The sequence below is a fragment of the Abrus precatorius genome, unplaced genomic scaffold (genome assembly GCF_003935025.1).
Source record: "Abrus precatorius isolate BTA unplaced genomic scaffold, Abrus_2018 Scaffold11, whole genome shotgun sequence".
NCBI classification, from domain to species: domain Eukaryota; kingdom Viridiplantae; phylum Streptophyta; class Magnoliopsida; order Fabales; family Fabaceae; genus Abrus; species Abrus precatorius.
Genome location: NW_020874303.1, coordinates 525,543 through 545,295, shown reverse-complemented (window position 1 = coordinate 545,295; position 19,753 = coordinate 525,543). Strand labels below are relative to the sequence as shown.

At 30.9% G+C, this 19,753-nt stretch overlaps 1 protein-coding gene across 1 annotated transcript; it reads right to left on the bottom strand.

The window, feature by feature from the left end:
- Positions 1-16,005: 16,005 nt before the first annotated feature.
- Positions 16,006-19,575, bottom strand: LOC113855337 (RINT1-like protein MAG2L). Its single transcript, XM_027486945.1, has 4 exons — positions 19,241-19,575; positions 19,065-19,163; positions 18,377-18,495; positions 16,006-18,275 (listed from the first exon to the last, which is right to left on the bottom strand). Exons 1-4 carry the CDS (start codon positions 19,545-19,547, stop codon positions 16,317-16,319), a joined length of 2,484 nt encoding a protein of 827 aa, XP_027342746.1. The 5' UTR covers positions 19,548-19,575; the 3' UTR covers positions 16,006-16,316.
- Positions 19,576-19,753: the final 178 nt, after the last annotated feature.

Sequence of the window (19,753 nt, the reverse complement as noted above, 5' to 3'; positions counted from 1 at the left end):
ACAAATCCCTTTGTTTACGGTGAAAAATGACAATTAGTAAACAAATAATCCAAAGATTAATCTGGGTACTGGATTTAGGTCCTCTTTGGGTTCTTTTAAGTGTGTTGTTAACGAGATGCTCAAATTAACGGCGTAAAAGAGTATTAAGCAAGAATAGGGAATAGTAATTGTGCAGAATTGAATCAAGCGTAGATGTTTTTTACAAAAATGTAGTAAGCAGGAAATAAACAGCGTACAAATACATAAGCAGCAAGAACTGAAATTAAAATGCAGAAAGGTAAATGCGATAATGTAAAGGTACATGAATGTAAACGTACGACTCCTAGCAATGAACAACAACGGCTACCGTGGGTCTCTTTGTAGCTGGTGTCTGACGCGGTGCAGGGTTTCAGCGTTTCAGAGAATTTAGGTGCGGTGTCAGGGTGCAAAAAGTCATCCTTTGTAAAATGGTGCTTTTGAGTATTTATAGACATGAAGACCACCACCGTTCTCCTCCTTTTGCGGGCACTTCTTAGTAACTACCTTCAATTGTTTATGTCCATTATCCACGATTGCTTGTGATCGTGTTGTTGGTTGGGGCTTCTTTCGTAACCGCTATCGGCCACGATCTCCTTTGCGTAGTGGTGAATGTTGATAACTGCTGGTAACTGCCTTTGGATTTTGCAATGACTTGACCTATCAAGACTCTTGTTTTTCTATCTTTCGAGTATTTCTGGGAGAAACCTAAGAGACTCATTTAGTGTTATGGCCTTATAATAGTTTCTTCTTGAGAGCTTGTCTTGGTCTTGTGGACTTAGAATATTTTCTTTGCTCATTTCTGTTTTTCGAGCAATTCTGGAGGGACTCTGGTGCTCAACTAGACTGACAGACTTAGAATATTTTCTAACCACTTCCTATTTTTTGAACAATTCTGGAGGGACTCTGGAGCTCAACCAAGTTTGTGGACTTAGAATATTTTATGACCACTTCCTGCTTTTTGAGCAGTTTTGGGTGTCAGGGACTTAGAAACTCCTCAAAACTCCTCGAAAAGCCATCAGTTTTTATGGACTTAGAATATTTTCTTGTCAGTCCTATTTTTTGAGCAATTATGGAGGGACTGGAGCTCAGCCAGGTTTGTGGACTTAGAATATTTTCTGACCACTTCCTGTTTTTCGAGCAGTTTTGGGTGTCAGGGACTTGGAAACTCCTCAAAACTCCTCGAAAAGTCATCAATTTTTTTTTAACTTAAAATTTTTTTCTTACCCCAAACACCCTCAAACTGTTAATCGCATAATTAAAGAACCTAAAATTGAATTTAACTGAATATGTGTCTAAGAATCGACTTAAGTTGAGCTTCATACCGCAAAATTTTTAGAGAAACTTAGTTATTTTGGTAGCGACTCGGTATTGTCTATTACTAATACCCTTTTTCTCCCTATTATGCTGAATATTCTTAGACTTAGGTTTAACTCTAAGAGATTTCTTTGAAAAATTACTCTCAACATTGTTTGTCTACTAAATTTTAGCTTTCCTACCTCACTAGTTTTGCCTGATGTATCTTTATGTTAAGTTGCTAAGCTTTGACCCGTTTCTTTGAATGAATTGCCTAGTATATAATCTAGACATTAATGAGGGCTATTTACCTATATCACTATGTCTTGAATTTCTTATTAGACGGTGTAAATGATAAGTGGTGCGTGTGAATGTTATTTGTTTAATTAGAATTATTTTATAAATCATTTCCATATTGATGTATGTTATATGAGATAATAATTTTTATATTATTTCAATTGTTTTAATTAAATAAAAGTTAGTAGGGTATATGATACTCACCCTTATTAATATTTTTCAAGTAATAAAAATGAAAAAAATAAAGAAAGTTAATCCGTTTTAGGATCAAGTTTGCAATGGATTGTAAAGAAGAGAATTGTTCTGTTAGGATTAATTTATTTTGAGAAATATAATAATATTAGTTGACTTTCTATTTTAAAATTTATTTTATTGAAAAATTGTTTGTTTGTTTCATGAATTTAAAGATATCGTATACATATAATGTGAAATTTTAACTTTCATTTTAACTATAAATTTAAGTTAAGAAATGTATTTTATTTCTATCAGAAATGAGAATTTTTTGCAGATAAAATTTTCTTAAAATTTCCTGATTTTTATTAATTTGTATTATATATTTTTGTAACTCTCCAAACTATCCAAATTTTTTATAATTTCCATTGAGTTTTATTCAAAATCTTATATATTAATAAGGGAAATTATTTAATATATAATAAGGATGTTACATTTATCAACTTGCATGTCCACTTCCAGAACATCCAATAGGGATCGTGAGGCTAATTTGACCTTTTACTCCTATACATCAGGTCGATCTCCTCCTTCCAGCCTTTCTATTTTTTTGGGGGCCATCTTTAGTAGCACTACACTAACAGAGAGGTTTCAAGGAATGAAACTAGCTTAGATCTATGGTCATAAAAGCACAAAAACATTGCAATGGGAGAGAAAAAAATGCTAAAATTAGAGGAAACTTTGGCAGAGTAAAATAGCCTCTTTTCACGAGGAGAGAACAAAGAAAAAGCTTCTTGCAAAGTGAGAACAAAATTAGTTAATCAAATTTGCATATTCATTTTCTCTTTTCTATATATACACATGTGTAATAAACTCATACAATATCAACGAGACAATCATATCAAAAGAGTCATATGAATACAAATATTGTATTGTAACAATATGATTAACTTATTTATCATATAAATAAATCAAGTTCACACACTTAAAATGAGTTAAATGCTTTTAATAACTAAATGTGAAAGTAATCATAATTAGACTAAAAAATAATAGATAATATCCAACAATTTTTAAAATTTCACTAATCCAAAATCTAATGAATATTTAACCTGTTACTTTTATAGAATTAAAAAATTGATTGCACAAAAGATAATTTTCTTTTTTAATGAGAGATTTACAATAAACTTTACAAGATATAAGGAGAGAAAAAAAAAAAGAAATATACAGGAAATCATGCATACTCAATTTATACCTCATTACTTAATTCATTAAGTTGACTTGAAATGAAAAAAAAAAAATCACCTTTGATATGTTAAATATAATATATGTTATTATGACTTCAATTTTTAGCACAAACCACACAAGCTAATGTCGGTTCTTTTGGCACACATTAACATATTCCTTTGGCTCACCTTTTGAATACACGCCGTTACTTTATCATTGGAAACAAAAGGAAAGGCACTAACCAGAGACCAATGATCCTAAAGACTTGCTAAAGAAGAATGGAATATATATATTTGTATACAAGAATTGGCTTGATTAGTAAATTTGAACTATATTAAATAAATAAATTTTGCTATTTTTACCTTTTAATATTAAGTTTAAGTATTTAAATATATTAAAGTTTTATTGAAAAAATAATATAAAAGTGTTATAAATGTTTTTTAAATAAAATTTTATTATTATAATTTTTTTATTAAAATTGGAATTTTGCTCATGTTACTTCATAGATTAATGAATTGGAGTTGTTGTTGAACTTGAATCAATCTCTTTCATGCTTCTTTTTCTACTGAACCCAAAAAATAATGGAAATTGACGACTGGGCTCGAAAATAACTTTAATTGAGACTGATTGTTAATCTTTCGATATTTGATAAAGTAACTTTGATGCCTTTACGTTACCTTTTTCCAAGAAAGCAAGGTTTCAAGTGCCAATTTCGTTTCCTTTTCTATATTTTATAATATCTATAAGCCCTATCTGCACTACCTGAGAACGACAACCAAAATTATAGTATCTTATTAGAAAAAACAAATACTATACATTTCCTTTTCTTTTTCTTTTATGCTTACATAGCTTTCAAATTTTATTATAACTTTTAAAATTACATTGAATCTTTATTATTCTAAATTAAGTTAAATGAACCCATTTTCGAAAATAAAACTCTTTTCATGCCTATTTTATTCGCTTAAAAGACTTTTATTTCAAGAATTTGAGTTTACTTTAAGAGAAGTTTTTTAGAAGAAAAAATTAGTATAGAAAATATATAATATAATCTCTTTGAGTATAACTTATAAAATATATATTTTGTTCAAAAAGTTAATTTTACTGTACTGTGAATATTTTTAAGATAAATATAATTATTTTTTGTAAATTATAGAAAATATATATATTAGAGGTTAAAAGAAAAGAAAAAAGGGCAAAATTTAGGTGCATTTAAGCGGTTAATACATTCTTTATGGAATTTCGCTATCTGGTTCTTTAAAGGGCAGTTCATTCGACTTAATGGCAACGACATGCCAAAAGACCTCATCCGCAGTCATTTTTATATATTAAATTAGTGAGTTTTCTGTAATTTTTTTAATTATTTAACTAAAATAATTTTTTTAATTAGAAACAAAAATATATTATATAACTTTTTCAAAATTTAATAAATTACAAAGAATAAATATTTCAACTGTTAATAATGAATAATTTATTATATTAAATTAGATTAAATTAAGAAGATAAATTTTTTAAAATAAAAAAATTAAATAATATAAACTAAGATTGTAATAGTCTTAAAATATAGTTTAGTTAAAAGAAATATTTTTAATTTGATATAGTGCATCAAGATTTAAATTTTAATTTAGATTATGTTTGAAATTAAAATAAATTAATAGTATTTAAATAGAATAAAAATTAACTACAAAACTTAGATATTCCATATAAGAGGAACCATGTGTGCAATGGGAAAAAAATATAACTGCTAAAAATAATCTTATTTAAAATAAATTTTAAAAATATTGTTATTTAAAAGTTCTTAAAGACATTTTTATTTAAGAATAAGAGTCAAAATTAATATATAACGACAAAAAAAATCCCCAGTTTCCAAATTCTCTCATAAACAAAATAATTCAAGTATAATAACGGGATTCTTCTTTAATATTACGTCCCAGCAATTTTCGTACCATGAATAGATCATAGAATATCATGCATTGATTTAATAACAAAGTCTTGTATTGCTGAGTTTAATCATGGCAACTTTGTTATAACTATTAAAATTATATACACCTAATGTGTGGATGGATGTTTAAAACTGGTTTTAAAATTTGGATTTAGTTTAAAATTGATTTTAAATCTAGTAAAATAAATAATATATATTTTATATTATTATTAAATTATTATGTTAAAAATAATTACATTTATAATATTTAATGTCATGCCTGTGTTATATGCATATTTTTATTTTTTTAAAGATGATGTTGTAATCATTTAACTATACCGTATTTGTATTTTGAATGTGATGTTGTATGCTGATGATGGTATAAAATGGCTTGGAGTTATATATATATATATGTGAGTTATATAGTTGCTGAATAAGAGCTGTGCATTTGTAGTGTTGAGTGATTGTTGTGTTTGATATAATTAGCTATGAGGGTTTGAGATCAACCATTAGGTGTTGTATGAGTGTGAAAACACAGGGGTATATCAAAAGATTTGTGAAACCTTCATTCTTGGGAAATAGAGAGTTTTGGGTGCAGAGTGTCTCGCTTAAGCAAGATTAATTCGTGTAGATTTGAGCATTCTGGAACGATCCGCTCAAGCGAGATCAATCTCGCTCAGGTGAGACAAGATAAGACCTCCTCAACTGTGACCTCATTTAGGCGAGAAGGGATCTTGCTCAGGCGATAAGCAACCTCACTCAGGCAGGGAGTCATAGAAAATATGGGAGACTCTCTGGACCCATTCTTGCTTAGGTGAGAATACAGCTAGCTCAGGCGAGGATGAGCTTGCCTAAGCGAGAACAGGTCTCGCTCAAGCGAGAGTGTGTGTAACATCCTGTATTTTGATTTTAATAAAATGAGGTTTGTTAAAGTATAATTGGAATAGATTTGGATAGAATTTATATTTAAAAAAAAAAAAGCGAACAGTAAAACTGCCTATGAACAGTAAACCACGTATGTACAGTGACAATGACATCATTAGTGACATCATCATGACGTCATGGCTGACGTCACATCCGCGTACAATACGTGTGCACAATATTTCTGGCATGAACAGTGACCGTGAATAGTGTTTCCGGCGGTGAACAGTAACTTTCAAAAATTTTCTATAAAAAGGGGGTTTCAGGTGAAATTTTTATTTCTTCACTCCTATCCAAGGTTTTCAAAGGTTCTAAGGCTATATCTCGCCATTTTCTCTCATACTAAACCTCATAAACTTAGATTTCTCTTCAGATCTGTGATTCTACGTCCGTTCTAAAGGATTTCAAGTAAGTTTCTCTAAGTTTGAAGTTAGATTTACCTTTCGTTTCTCTTCTTCTTCTTTTTCTTATAGATGTTCATGATGTTCTTAGGAAAAACTCAATTCTAGAGTTAAATCTTTGGTTAAATCTTTGTAAAAGCTCTGTTTTGAGGTAGGGGGCTCTACTTTATCATTTTGTTATGTTTATTACTTGTATTCTTATAGATCTTATCATGTATGTGATTATATATGGAATAATCTTTGTTTAATGAAAAATAATCGGTGAAAAGTGAAAATAATTGGCTGTTTATGTGATTTTATGATGAATACATGGTGAAAATGTGATATTATGTTCAAATAGGACATGATAAGGTATATTGAGGATGATTGATATGATTTTGTGATTTTGTGATATGAAATATACAAAGAGATGGATGTTTCATGTAAAAATGATGTGTATTGTGAATATGCCATGGTTTGATGTATATGATAAAAGGTATGTGAAAATATAATGAAAAATATGTGTGAACATGAGAAATGGCATATGTGAACATATGAATATACTTGAAAGGGTATGAGATGGAAAAGGATATGATGTAAATAGTTACAGAGATACACTAGAGGAGTGGAAGATGGAGACGATATGGGATATCTTGGAGAAATATAGGGTGGTGAGTGATATTCGGGATTGTGCACGAAATATTATGTTCGAATGCACCACATGGCCGCACACTCGTTTCCAGACTTAACTCCTGACCATTACCTTTGCTAAGGGGCTGTCTATTACATGCGTTGTATCCGTATTATATTGGGCCATCCGGCGACTATTTACATGGATGTGTAAGACCTCGGGATAGAGGCATCGGATAACTATGGCCATAGGACGCGGTAAGAGCGGATAAAAGTAAAAGAAATTGTGAATCTGTGAAATATTATGTGTTGAGATGAAAACATGATTTATATGACACTGTGATATGTAATGCCATGATGTTTTCTTTAATCGTGATAAGATGTGTTTTGTGATGAATATGTGTGATGTATGAGTGGTAGGGTAGAGACTCACCCTTACACAATATTTTTCAGGAAACCAAGACGAATAGTACCAAGCTCACAGTGCATGGATGGATGAGAACTGCTATAGGACTTAGTTATTTTGAGTTATGTAATGGATATTTTCAGTTCTATAGCATTCTTTTGAAACAGTTGTAAAACTACTATTTCTGTTTGTTGCTGATGAAAATTTTAGAAATCTTTATTTTTCTAAAGCACTTATATGAACCTTATATCATTTCAATGTCTCTTTCTTATTAGAGAGTTTTTGAAAGAAAATTTACTTTATCATTTAAATTTTTATGAAAATTTATCATATATTGAGGAAAGAAATATAAGGCGTTACAGTGTGCAAACTTGGAGGGTATTTAAGGAACTTCAGTATAGAGAAACATTCATTTCTTACCAGACATACTTTCTCTCTCATTTTCTTTTTGTTCTCTCACCTTCTTCCCTCAGAGAAAACCTTCTCAAGGCTGAACTTCTTCCTAATCTAAGTGAAAATCTCTATTTAGTGTGGATCTTGTGAGAAAATCTAAGCCCTTGAGCATTGTTTCTTTCCTTGGAAACCCACGTGGAGTTCAATCTAAGGAAACTCATTCTATGTAAGGGAAGCTTACCTTAGAAAGCCTTTATTACTCACTTAGGTATTGTGACATCGTATATAATCTCATTTTAGCTGAGGAGAAGTTGATGTATGAACGAATCTTAGGGTAGAACATAGAGTATTTATGGCTGAGGAGATTTTCTATTATTTGATTGATTGTATAAAGCTAGTTGTGACCTCGTCCAGGCGAGAAGATCTTGCTCAGGCGAGGAGTCACAGGAAAAATGGGGGACTCTTTAGAAATGCTAAAAATGTTTGAAATGCTATAACACGATATGCTGAACATGTTTGATATATGTAAATTTTGCAAAATATATTATGCTGAGGCTGGCTGATAAATACTGTAATTCTATACATATTGTAGAGAATGATAAAATGTTGTGAGCCATTTGTTTTGCTGAGAATATATGTATCTATATAGCTGTGTTGCATCATGATGATTTTTATCATTTTAGAGCTGAGTTACATGTTTAGGTGGTTAGACATGAAAAATAGAAATGCTAAACTGTGCTATGTCTAGATCCAGATACCAGAATGAGTCGCTCTCAGATCGAAAATAGTTCCTTTGGAATATTTGATATATGAAACCAATTGGAACTGATTGCTACATTTACGTTAGATGAGGTGAGAATGGGTTGAACATGTTGCATTGATTAGCTGAGCTTGTTGCATTACTTTGCTGAGAACTATAAAAGCTATATAAATATTTCTGATATTTTCATACTCTATAGTTATGATTGTTGATTATATAAGCTCACCCTTGCATTTGTTTGTGTGTTTGCTGCGATAACTGTACGGTGGTATTTGAGCAGATTTGATAAGTGATACACCTACTTCTTATGCTGGAAGATCTGATTGAGGGATCTCTGAAATTTAGCATGCCTTTTTAGAAGAGTTGTAGTCTTACTTATTTTGTTAGTCTAGGTCTTATCAGCGAGTTTAGACTACTTAGCCACAATTTTGAAATATGTAATTTTGTTTATAATCTATATTTGAGCTCTATGTTGAGCAACTCTTATGTAAATATTATTACAGAGCAATTATGTATGCATTCGTTTATGATTTTGTAATAATGCCTAAAAATATGATTTTTATTATTGAAATAATTAGTTTTTACTTTTAGTGATTATCGTGAAGTAAGTCTCGAATCTTCTTAAAATAAAAAAATCTTATACATGAGTAAATTGTATTATTATGTCATGGATTCATTCTAAAAAAGGGTCGTGATATTTAATATATAATTATATTTAAATATATTTTAATCAGTTAATAATATAATAATTTTATATCTATATTGTATTAAAATTAAATTCATATTTTTTACTTTCCATCAATTATTCATCATATAAATTACACACTAAATAATCCATTTTTTTAATTAAGTTGTATGAAAAATGTTAGTAATATAAATTTTACTTTTGATGGTTTTTTAAAATTATCTTAGTCTTCGTTTTTATTTAATCTTATTCATGATAAAATTAGACACCATCTTAGATGGAAAATGTATTTAGGATACTATTTCAATAATAAAATTTTGTTAATGAATATTTAAAAATTATTAGTCGAAAAATGTTATTATATTTTATAGAAATTAAATATGTATTAAAGTGTAATTATTATTATTTTATTTTATTTTTCAAGTTTATTCTTCCTCTTGCCAATTACCTCAAATATTTTTTGGAGAGATAAAAAGACATGCATTTATTATTTAATGAAATTGAATTTTTAAAAATATTTTTTATCCACTGTAATGTCAAATAAATTATTATCATGATAATATAATATTATGTAAAATAATTTTTTATTTTTAAAATTTTTCATGTCTTTCTATTTATTTTAATATTTTTTATTGATTTATGAAAAATATATATTATTATTTTTATTTAACTCATGTATGCTTTTTACTAAAGTCATATTGAAGTATCATGTTATTTTTGTTGAGATTTAAATTCAATATCATAAAATAATATATATTACTTTAAAATATAAAAATATTTAACATTTTATTTAATAAATAAAAATATAAAAAGATAAAGATATAAAAATATTTGTTATAATGATTTAAATATTATTTTAATCTTTGTATAATTTTTTATTTTTTTGTTTATTATTTATGTAAAAATTGTAAATAAAACTTAAAAATATTATTTTTAAAATAATTCTCCCGATCAATTTTTGTAATTATATTATCTCATATTGTAAAAAATTTATATATATATATATATATATATATATATATATATATTATTGTTATTATGTAAAACTTGTGTTGAAAATAAAATAATATGTAAAACTTGGCGTTAATATCACGAGGCTACGCAGACGATGGGATTGAGACCCGTTGCAAAGACTACGCAGAGGATGAAATAAAATAGATTTTGATAAAAATAAATCTAAAGTTTTTAAGAGTAATTCAATACTCAATTCATGACAAATAAATATGGATATATTTTTATTCTAATTTATAAACATTAAATTTAATTTAAGCAAAATCGATTTTCTTCTTTGTCGGTCTATATGTTTTTCATTCTCATCCGAGCCCTAAACCCTACATCCCTTACTCTTTACTCTGGACTTCGCTGAAAAATGACCTCTCTCGCAACATTTAGTAGAAGCAAGCAGGTTCATGGCATCATCATTGCTATCTTCAAATGTTGGAGCAGTAAAGCTATTTTGTGACATTTAAATTAATCATAGTTAGAAAAAGAAAAGAAAAGAAATGTATACCTAATGGTTGTAACGCCTTAATTTTTATTTATTGTTTTGGTTTTAAAAATTGAAAGATTTTTTTTAAAAAAAATATTTTTTTTAACTCAAGAAAAAATAGTTTAAAATTTCTCATCTATATTTTCACTCAAATCTATCGCTCAAGCAAAAATAGGCAACAAAAAATGGTAGTACTCTGGAGTGTTTTTACTTAAGCAAAAAATCTCAGCAAAAAAGTAATAAATTTTGTCTGATTTTCTCGCTTCAAGCAAGAATCCTTTAAAAAAATAAATACTTAAGTTATTCTAATATTCTAAAAACATAATTTTCAAAGCAAATAATCATTTCTCACCTTATTCTCTATTCTCTCACTCCCTCATCTAACTAGAAAACCTCATTACTCTCCAAACATCTCTCGAAACCAAGATTGGGCATCTTTTTCACTTGATCTCCAGTAAGTTTCTTTTAGATTTTTCTTTCAAATCTCACTCATATTTCATCATTTTCTTTCTTTTAAAAGTTACTCTACTTTATAATACTTAGGGAGATCTTAGTCTTTGGATAATATCTTCCATAAAAAAAATGTTGTACCTTTCTTTTGGATCTCAAGGAGAACTTGGCCTTAGAGACATTGTCTTTCATTTTTTTGCTATGAGAGACCTATTTTCAAGTAAAGAGAATTGATCTCAAAGCCTAACTCCTATTTTTAAGTTTTTGGCTTAAAAACTTAAATTTTTCTTGTTTTGGATAGTAGAGTCCTAATGTTTTCTTAAAATTACAGTGTTAAAAATAGATTTTGGGGCATGAAAAACCTATTTATTTATGGAGCTACCTAAACAAAATTTCATAGAAAAAGTTATGAATAAAACTAGTTTTAAGAGGTCTTTACAATTTTGCTATTGATTACTATGTATGTATGGTTAATGTTGTGAATTATTATTTTAAACAATGTATATTAGGAAAAAGGCTAAACTTTAAGATAAATGATTTTATTAAGATCGAGAGAGTGCGATATCTGGCAATGTATCTGTGGTATGTAGTTTTGTTTCAATGTATTTTATAATGTATGATTGAGTTGAGTCTAAAGTTGTTCAACTTTTGACATATTGTATTAATTTGTGTAACGTGATATTTTAAATTATTAAGAAAGTGTGAAATTAATTGCATGTGATAATTCATTGTAACTACTTTTGATACTTCATTTGATTTGATACATTTTAATACATGAGGACCTTATTTTACTAATTCTATTTTGGATTATAAGATATTTTCTAACCGTTGTTGACAATTATAGTAAATTCACTTGGATAATTATTTGAAATCAAAATTTAAGGTGAGACAACACCTTTAGCAATTTGTCACACACATAGAGACACAATTCAACAAGAAACTTAAATGTATACGAAGTGATAATTGTGTGAAATTTATAATGCCTGAATTTTATCTCAACAAAGGAATTGTTCATCAAACCTGCGGTGGTGGAACACCCCAACAAAATGGGGTAGTTGAGAAGAGACATAAGTGTATTCTCAATGAAGCTAAAGCACTTTTTCATCAAGCTAGGCTCCCAAAGAATTTATGGTCTTTTGCTATTAAACACGCAGTTCACCTTATCAACCGAATTCCTTCAACATTGTTAGGAAACAAGTGCCCCTATGAACTACTCTACAATGAACCACCTAGTCTCATTCACCTTAAAGTTATTGGATGGCCCTACAGACAAAATTTGATGCAAGAGCTAGAAAAGCAGTCTTTTTGGGCTACAAAGATGGTACAAAGGAATATTTACTCTTTGATCTTTCCTCTCATCAATTGTTTGTTAGTCGCAATGCTGTCTTCTATGAGAACACAATCCATTTCTCTCATGATTCTAAATTAGTCTCACAGTCTTACTTACCGCAATTAATTTTCAATAAAAATAATTTTAGTGAAGATGTTTCAATCGTTCAACCTAATAATGTTGAACTTGATCCACCTAATTTTGTTGTAGATATAGACATTTCATCCACAAATTCTCCTACTCAAAAGTCTAAAAGATTGAAATGCTACCCTACTTACTTACATGACTATCATTGTCATTATGCCCCTTGTGATGCTCAAAGCTCTAACTACTCCTCTTCACCATATCCTCACTCATTTATGTTGTTGTACTCTAAATGTTCTCATAATTATCAATATTTTTGCCTTAATATTTTTACATATATTGAGCCAACTACATATGAACAGGCTTTCAAACATGATTGCTGAAAAATTGCCATGAGGGATTAATTAGATGCTCTTAATCAAAATAATACATGGTCAATTGTTGATTTTCCTCCAAAAAATAACTCAATAGTTGTAAATAGGTTTACAAGATCAAATACAAAGCAGATGAGACTATAGATAGACATAAGGCCTACTTAGTTACATAAGGATACACTCAAATAGAATTGACTATTTTGATACTTTTTCTTCAATTGTCAAACTCACTACTATCAGGATTTTACTTGTAGCTGTGCCAACAATTAGTTCCTTAACAATTGGACGTCAATAATGCATTTCTTCGCGACGATCTCCATGAAGAAGTGTATATGAGCCTTCCACTAGGTCTCTCCTACATTCCATCCTCTAAGGTTTGTCATCTTCATAAATCACTCTATGGATTAAAGTAAACTAGCAAGCAGTGGTATGTCAAGCTATCTCTTGGGACTTGAAATTTCAAGTCTAAGACTAGTCTCATCATCAATCAATGCAAATACACTTTGGAATTATTGCAAGATGCTGGTCTCTTGGCTTGTAAACTGATTACTGCTCCTTTGGACCTTAACCCCCCTGCCCCCAGTCCTTATGATCATTATTCATATCATCGATTAATTGGCCATTTACTTTACTTGACCACTACAAGGGTTGGTATTTATTTTGTTGTTCAAAAACTTAGTCAATACATTCCTAAACCCATGCAACCCCATTTTGATACTACAACTGGAATTCTTCGTTACCCTAAAGATTCTTCTTCCCATGACTTATTCTTTCCTAGTGCTTACGATATAAGGTTTGCTGCTTTTGCTTATTCAGATTGGGCTTCTTGTATTGATTCCTTAAATTTGTCACCGGCTATTGTGCCTTCATTGGACTAGCTTTGGTTTGGTCTAAGAAACAATCCATTGTTTCTCGCTCCCCATCTGAAGCTAAGTATCATGCATTGGCTTCAATGGATTCAATATATCTTTGATCTTCATGTTAAGCTCACTAAACCAAACTGATGTCTATTGTGACAATAGATATGCAATTTACATTGCAAAAAATTTGATTTTTCATGAAAGGACAAAAAAAGTCATAGAAAGTTAATATTTATTTTCTTTTATATTCTAATAATGTTCACTCTTAAATGATTCAATACAAAAGTATTTATAGTATAAGATCCGAAAAACTACGAAACCAATAATCACCGGTTAACAAACAAACTTGGGTACAATATTACTTGCCTAACAAAATAAATTTCTATTTATAGTGTAATACCTCCCTTCAAGTTGGACTATGTGTGTTATATAGGCCAAACTTGGACACAATAGCATTACAAAGCACAGTGGGCAGAACTTTAGTATAAACATCAACAAGTTGAGACAATGATGGAACTGGATGAAGATGAATCAATCTGGAGTAAAGTTTTTCTCGACTTATTTTCTTACCTTAATTGATAATTGATTGTTTCAAAGATAAAATGTATACGTTGAAGACTAATATAATTCTTTTATACGATAAAAACTCAAACTAATTTGGTGACTCGTTGAAATAAAGAAAATTAATATGATGATTTTTTTTCTTTGATACACGGATATGCAATACCAAGAAAGATTATTACTTCTGAATATGCAAAGAGAAGTTAATATAAAAGTAAACAACATATAATGCTGAAAACACAAACGAAATTTCGTTGAGGTAAACAAACCATTTTCCAATTGTTGAAGGTAAGAATGGAAATGACTAATGCAACGAAATATTATATGTTGAAATTCGTAGTATTGTTTACTATTGCAGTATTATATGTTGAAATTCGGAAAAAGTGAATACTGCAATTCGTAGTATTTGTAATTTTTCCAACAAACTAAAGATTAATAGGAAAGTTGAAATAGACGTTAAGATTGACAATAAAGGGGGGAAAATGAAGGACAGGCAGTGGCACTTTCTATCATTAAAGCAGTAAGCAGAAGAACCATTAGCAAGAGCAACACAAGGTAATAGAGAAGACTGAAATGAAGAATGAAGACCTACAGGTACCATTGGTGTTGCACCAAAATCCAAGCCCCACTTGAGGGAGGAATACGCAAGACAATTAGTAGGATTACCTTACTAAACGGTAGAAATAAATAGGCTTGACTCACCAAAATCACACAGAAAACACTAAATAATATCTGAGCTTCAAAGAAAACACCAGAACAAGCAAAAAGAACTGGAACACACTTCACAAAAATGCGTCAATCAGGGATGATTCCAACTCCCAACGCCACAACATCTCTGCTTGCTTCTCTCTAGCTGGAAGTGACATCCCAGGTATCCAGAAACACCACCCACAACACCCTAGGCAAAGACTAAGTTCATTTAGCATGAAAAATAATAAACTAACTCAACCTTGTTAGTTCCCCTGTATCTATATTTATACAAAGAAACAGTACAGTACAAGAAAGAAAGATATAGTCCCATAGCACATAATAAACTATTGATTATATCATCCAACATTAATGAAACTATATAATGTATTCATGAGAACATTGAATTGACTAAGATTTAAACATTTTTTTGTGATTGTCTTGGTTGTTTTGAGGTTTCAATTGCACACTTCATGGTTTGATTACAATCAATCAATGTAGCAATCATAGCCTAATAATTAGCTAATCAATATAGTTGAGCTTGACCAAGAGCTAATATTCTAGAACTGAAAGGTGTGGCCGGGCCTATAAGGCTCTCACATGGTTGGATACGGCAGACAACATTTTTCCCACAAGCAAATAGAGTATATCCAATATTCGTATTACTTGAAATCTCGTGTCAACTACGGATATGGCCTAAGTAAAACTTATAAAGGCTAAGACAATCCTCACCTTACAAGTTAGTTTTTGAAGTTGAGATAGGTCATAGCTCATATTCAAGAGAATCCACAATCTTCAAGTCACAAGACAACAATCTTATCATTATGCCAAAACTCCCCCTCTACTAACATTTTAGCACTAACTAAATAAAAACTATGCAAGGAAAACATTGAAATCAATAATCCAGGTTGTTGGAAACAATGCCACAAACTGAAGTGTGTTGAAATGCTAAAACAAATGCAATGTCAAAAGTCTTATTTAGCTAAGACAAAACAAGAAATTCATGGATGAAGCATTCAGTGATTTCGGAGCACTGTTTGCTTGATAGGGATCAGAGAAAAGAAGATTTTGAATAAATAATGGTGGCTTCCAAAATGTTGTCAATAACTTTTACACATTGTAGGGAGATCCACTGCACTTGAGCAAAGCAAGAGATAGTGGAAGAGGGAGAGGGCTCACTGCAGAATAACAATTGTCCCCCTGCATCACAATTTTTCAACTTCTCATTCCTCAATTAATCACTTGTTTTCAAATGTAAAAAGTCTAGGTCACAATGTTCCATGTGCTTACCCAATCACACATGGAATATTAGGGGTCAAATTTTTCAATAAATTTATGTATACTATAAACCACAAATAGAGAAAATTCTTTTCAATTTATTGTATAAATCAACTGGCCCAACTTTTGTATCTAAGAACTTGAAGAATTTGATTAACTGATAGATGAGAAATTCCATATAGATGCAAACACTCTGATCCATTATCATCATTGGACAGAAACGCTTGCATTAGCTTTCCCTCTTCCTTTCTAAGTTTCAAAAGTTTAAGAATCTCATTAATACAAGGAAAAAATGCTTGTGGCCGGGCACAATATGGCTGAAAAATAAATATCAGTGCTTGCATATCAGCTTCAAATTGATTGATGCCCATCTTAGAGAACTGAATCTCACTTGTGACAATGCTGCATGAAATGTAATGATCTAGCCCCTCAGCAATGCTCCTCCACAAATCCAAGAAATCCTTTGTATTGAGATTTATCTTCACAATATGAAGCCAACTCTTTAAAGCATCTAAAGCATCAACAAAATCATTGGAGACTACTAAATCAACAGCCTCTCTTAGATTTGTACCATCTTGACCTTGCTCAAAATTAACATTGTTTTGAACATATTCCCAGGAGAGCATTTCAAACTGTCGAAGAACAACAGCAATAATTTCCATAAGCCAGTTGGTTTCCATTTCAGACAAGCTTCTTATTTCTTCATAAAAAAAGCAGTCATAATCCATCATATCATTCAGTACAGGGTTGCCAGAATCATTTTCAGCAATTTTCATCTCCAAAAAATCCACAGCATCGCTCCATTCTTGCAATTTAACCCAAATGTATCTGGCAGCGTTTATTAACCCACATGCTCTAACTATGGCAACATTGTCAGAATTATCAAGGCATAAATCAGTTGCCTTGAACCGCAAAAGTAATATCTTAAAGAAATACCAGAGGAATCTTCCTGCAGTAGATCTAATAAACTGGGCACGTGATAACATAGATGGCATTGTTTGACAGCGTTCAATCATTTCCCAGATAACTTTAAGAAACAATTCTGCAATAGGTGGAGCTTTGTGATCTTCTACAGTAGATGCCAGAGATTCCTGATCAGTGTCAATCCGAGATTTACATTTCTTAGAAATCACCCATGCTTTCTCCTCTTTCAGCTCTGTATTAAGCTTCTTCCAAGCATTTTTGAACTCTATTTTTGCCCAGATCTTCAGCCAATCATACCTATTACAAAATATTGATAGAACTGACATGCCTCTTGAGAGCCCTTCAACACTTTCAGACTCTGCCAAGAAACAAGTATCCAGATTGACCAGAGATTGCATCTTCTTGTCAAAAGCAATGATAATGTCCACAAGGTGAAGCCATGAAGATAATACATCAGGTTTCAAATGCTTAACTTTGTACCTTTCAGCAAGCAAAGGAAAAATCTTCTTTTCTAGAAAGTCAGAAAGCATTTGGACCATTGCAGAGACCCATGCCTCCTTTGCACTACAACTGAGAAGCCTAGCCTTGTCAATAAGAGGCTGCAAGACATCATCTATTCCTGTAATAAAATCTCTGGTAACTTTATATGCCAGAGCAAACATATATTCTGGCTGCTCAGTCCATTTGGCAAAATGGTATTCCATCCTTGATGCAACAGGAAACACTAGTTCATCAATGGCCCAAAGCTGTATATTCTTCTCTCTTTTTACAAGATTGTTGAGTTGTCTTCCTTCCCTTCTATTTTGCAGATGCTGCAAAGCACAAAGAGCAATAAAACTACGAGAGTAATTTCTTCTTTTATCTTCTTGCATAAGAACTAATGGATTGGGAATGCCTGCTATTTGTTCGCTTCCGTTGTTTGACGGCAGCAGTTTTGGTGGCCACCCAAGAGAGACAAGAAGAGCCCGGTGATCTGCAAAAACTTGTGGCCGGAGTGCAGCCAAAATTTTATCTACTCTAATGTCAACAGATTTCAGAAGACAATGCCACTGAGGATTGAATTTCACAACATTAACCAACAATTCTTCAATATCATTCATGGCTTTTATGGCCTGAAGCAATTTGTCATGCTTTCGTGCAGTATCCTACAGCAGAGTACATTCATGCACAACAACCCATGATCAGTGATTTATTTAATATTCCAACATACATTTATCAACTTACCAAAAATGGGAACGATATTTACGTTAGAGATTGGTGAAATCGCAGGCTTCAATGAAAACATATTCCCTGCATGGCGAGCCATGACAAAGAGAGCAGCATCTTCAAGATCCCCAACCAGAGCTTCCAACTGTACAGCAGTATCTGAAACAATAAGTAAGGTAAACTTTACAGGTAGCTAAGTCAAGATACGCAAAAAATTAGAGGCATAAAGCATTTAGCAAAAGAAACTAGTAGACTTAACATCACTAAACAGCTTAATACAGGAGAAGATGCATTGCAAATATGCATTCATATCGTCGTCGAACATTTTAAAAAGTCTGTCTAAGAGGCCAATCAATTAACTAACTAATTTTGCATTTGGTAGCAATGAAATAATAATGATAATAATAATAATAATAATAATAATAATAATAACAACAACAATAATAACCCTTGTCCTATGAATCAAAAATAGAAAATTTTTATTAAAAAGCATTATTAACATACTATCACTGATTTTCAGAAAGTATCTATTTCAAGACCCTAATAATAATAATAATAACAATAACTTAAGAAGAAGAAGAAATGAAAGTACTCTTATAATCCAAAATAATGACAATAATAAATAAAGTACACTCAAATTGATATCTTTCAAAACAGTGACATATGTCGAAATTGAACCAACAAAAACAAAATAAAAATACACTCAGTAACAGAATCTGGAAACTCACCAAAATAGCAATGAAGAGAGTGAATTCGGTTCATTTCATTGGCCAATCGAGGAATCTCCTCACTCAGCACCCCCCGAAACTTCTTCGAGCCAATCCCATCTAAACACAAAACATAAAATAAAATATCTGAAAATAAAAAATATATATAATAAATATTTATTTTATTTTATACGAACGTGGTGAAGTGCGGAGGGAGAGGTTTTGGAGAGCGAGGGAGAGTTGTTGCAGTGATGATTTGGATTTGAAGGAGCGAGAGATCCACGAAACGGCGCGTTTCGTGAGGTGGTTCAAGAGGTGTGACTCTAGTTGAGAATATTGTTGTGCGAGCGATGAGGAGAGAAGAAGATCAGAGGATTCGCGAGATAGGTCTTGTTTGGTTCGCAAGTGTTCATCCAGAAACCCTATGTGTTGCGCTGTGAGGTCCGTGATGTTTGGCAAACAAGGAAGAGCAGAAGAAGAAGAAGAAGAAGAAGAAGGCTCCATTGCTTAATAGTGAGTAGTAACTGATGTGTAGTGTAATGAAAAGGGAGTGTGTTGTTTTCAACTTTGGTTTGGATTCGTCCTTTTTGTAATAACAAGGCAATAAAATTAATTAAGTAAAGTATGTTATAAAAAATTGTATATTAATTATTACAGAAACATCAATTATTGTTGATATGAGAATCTAGAATTATATGACAATATTAAAA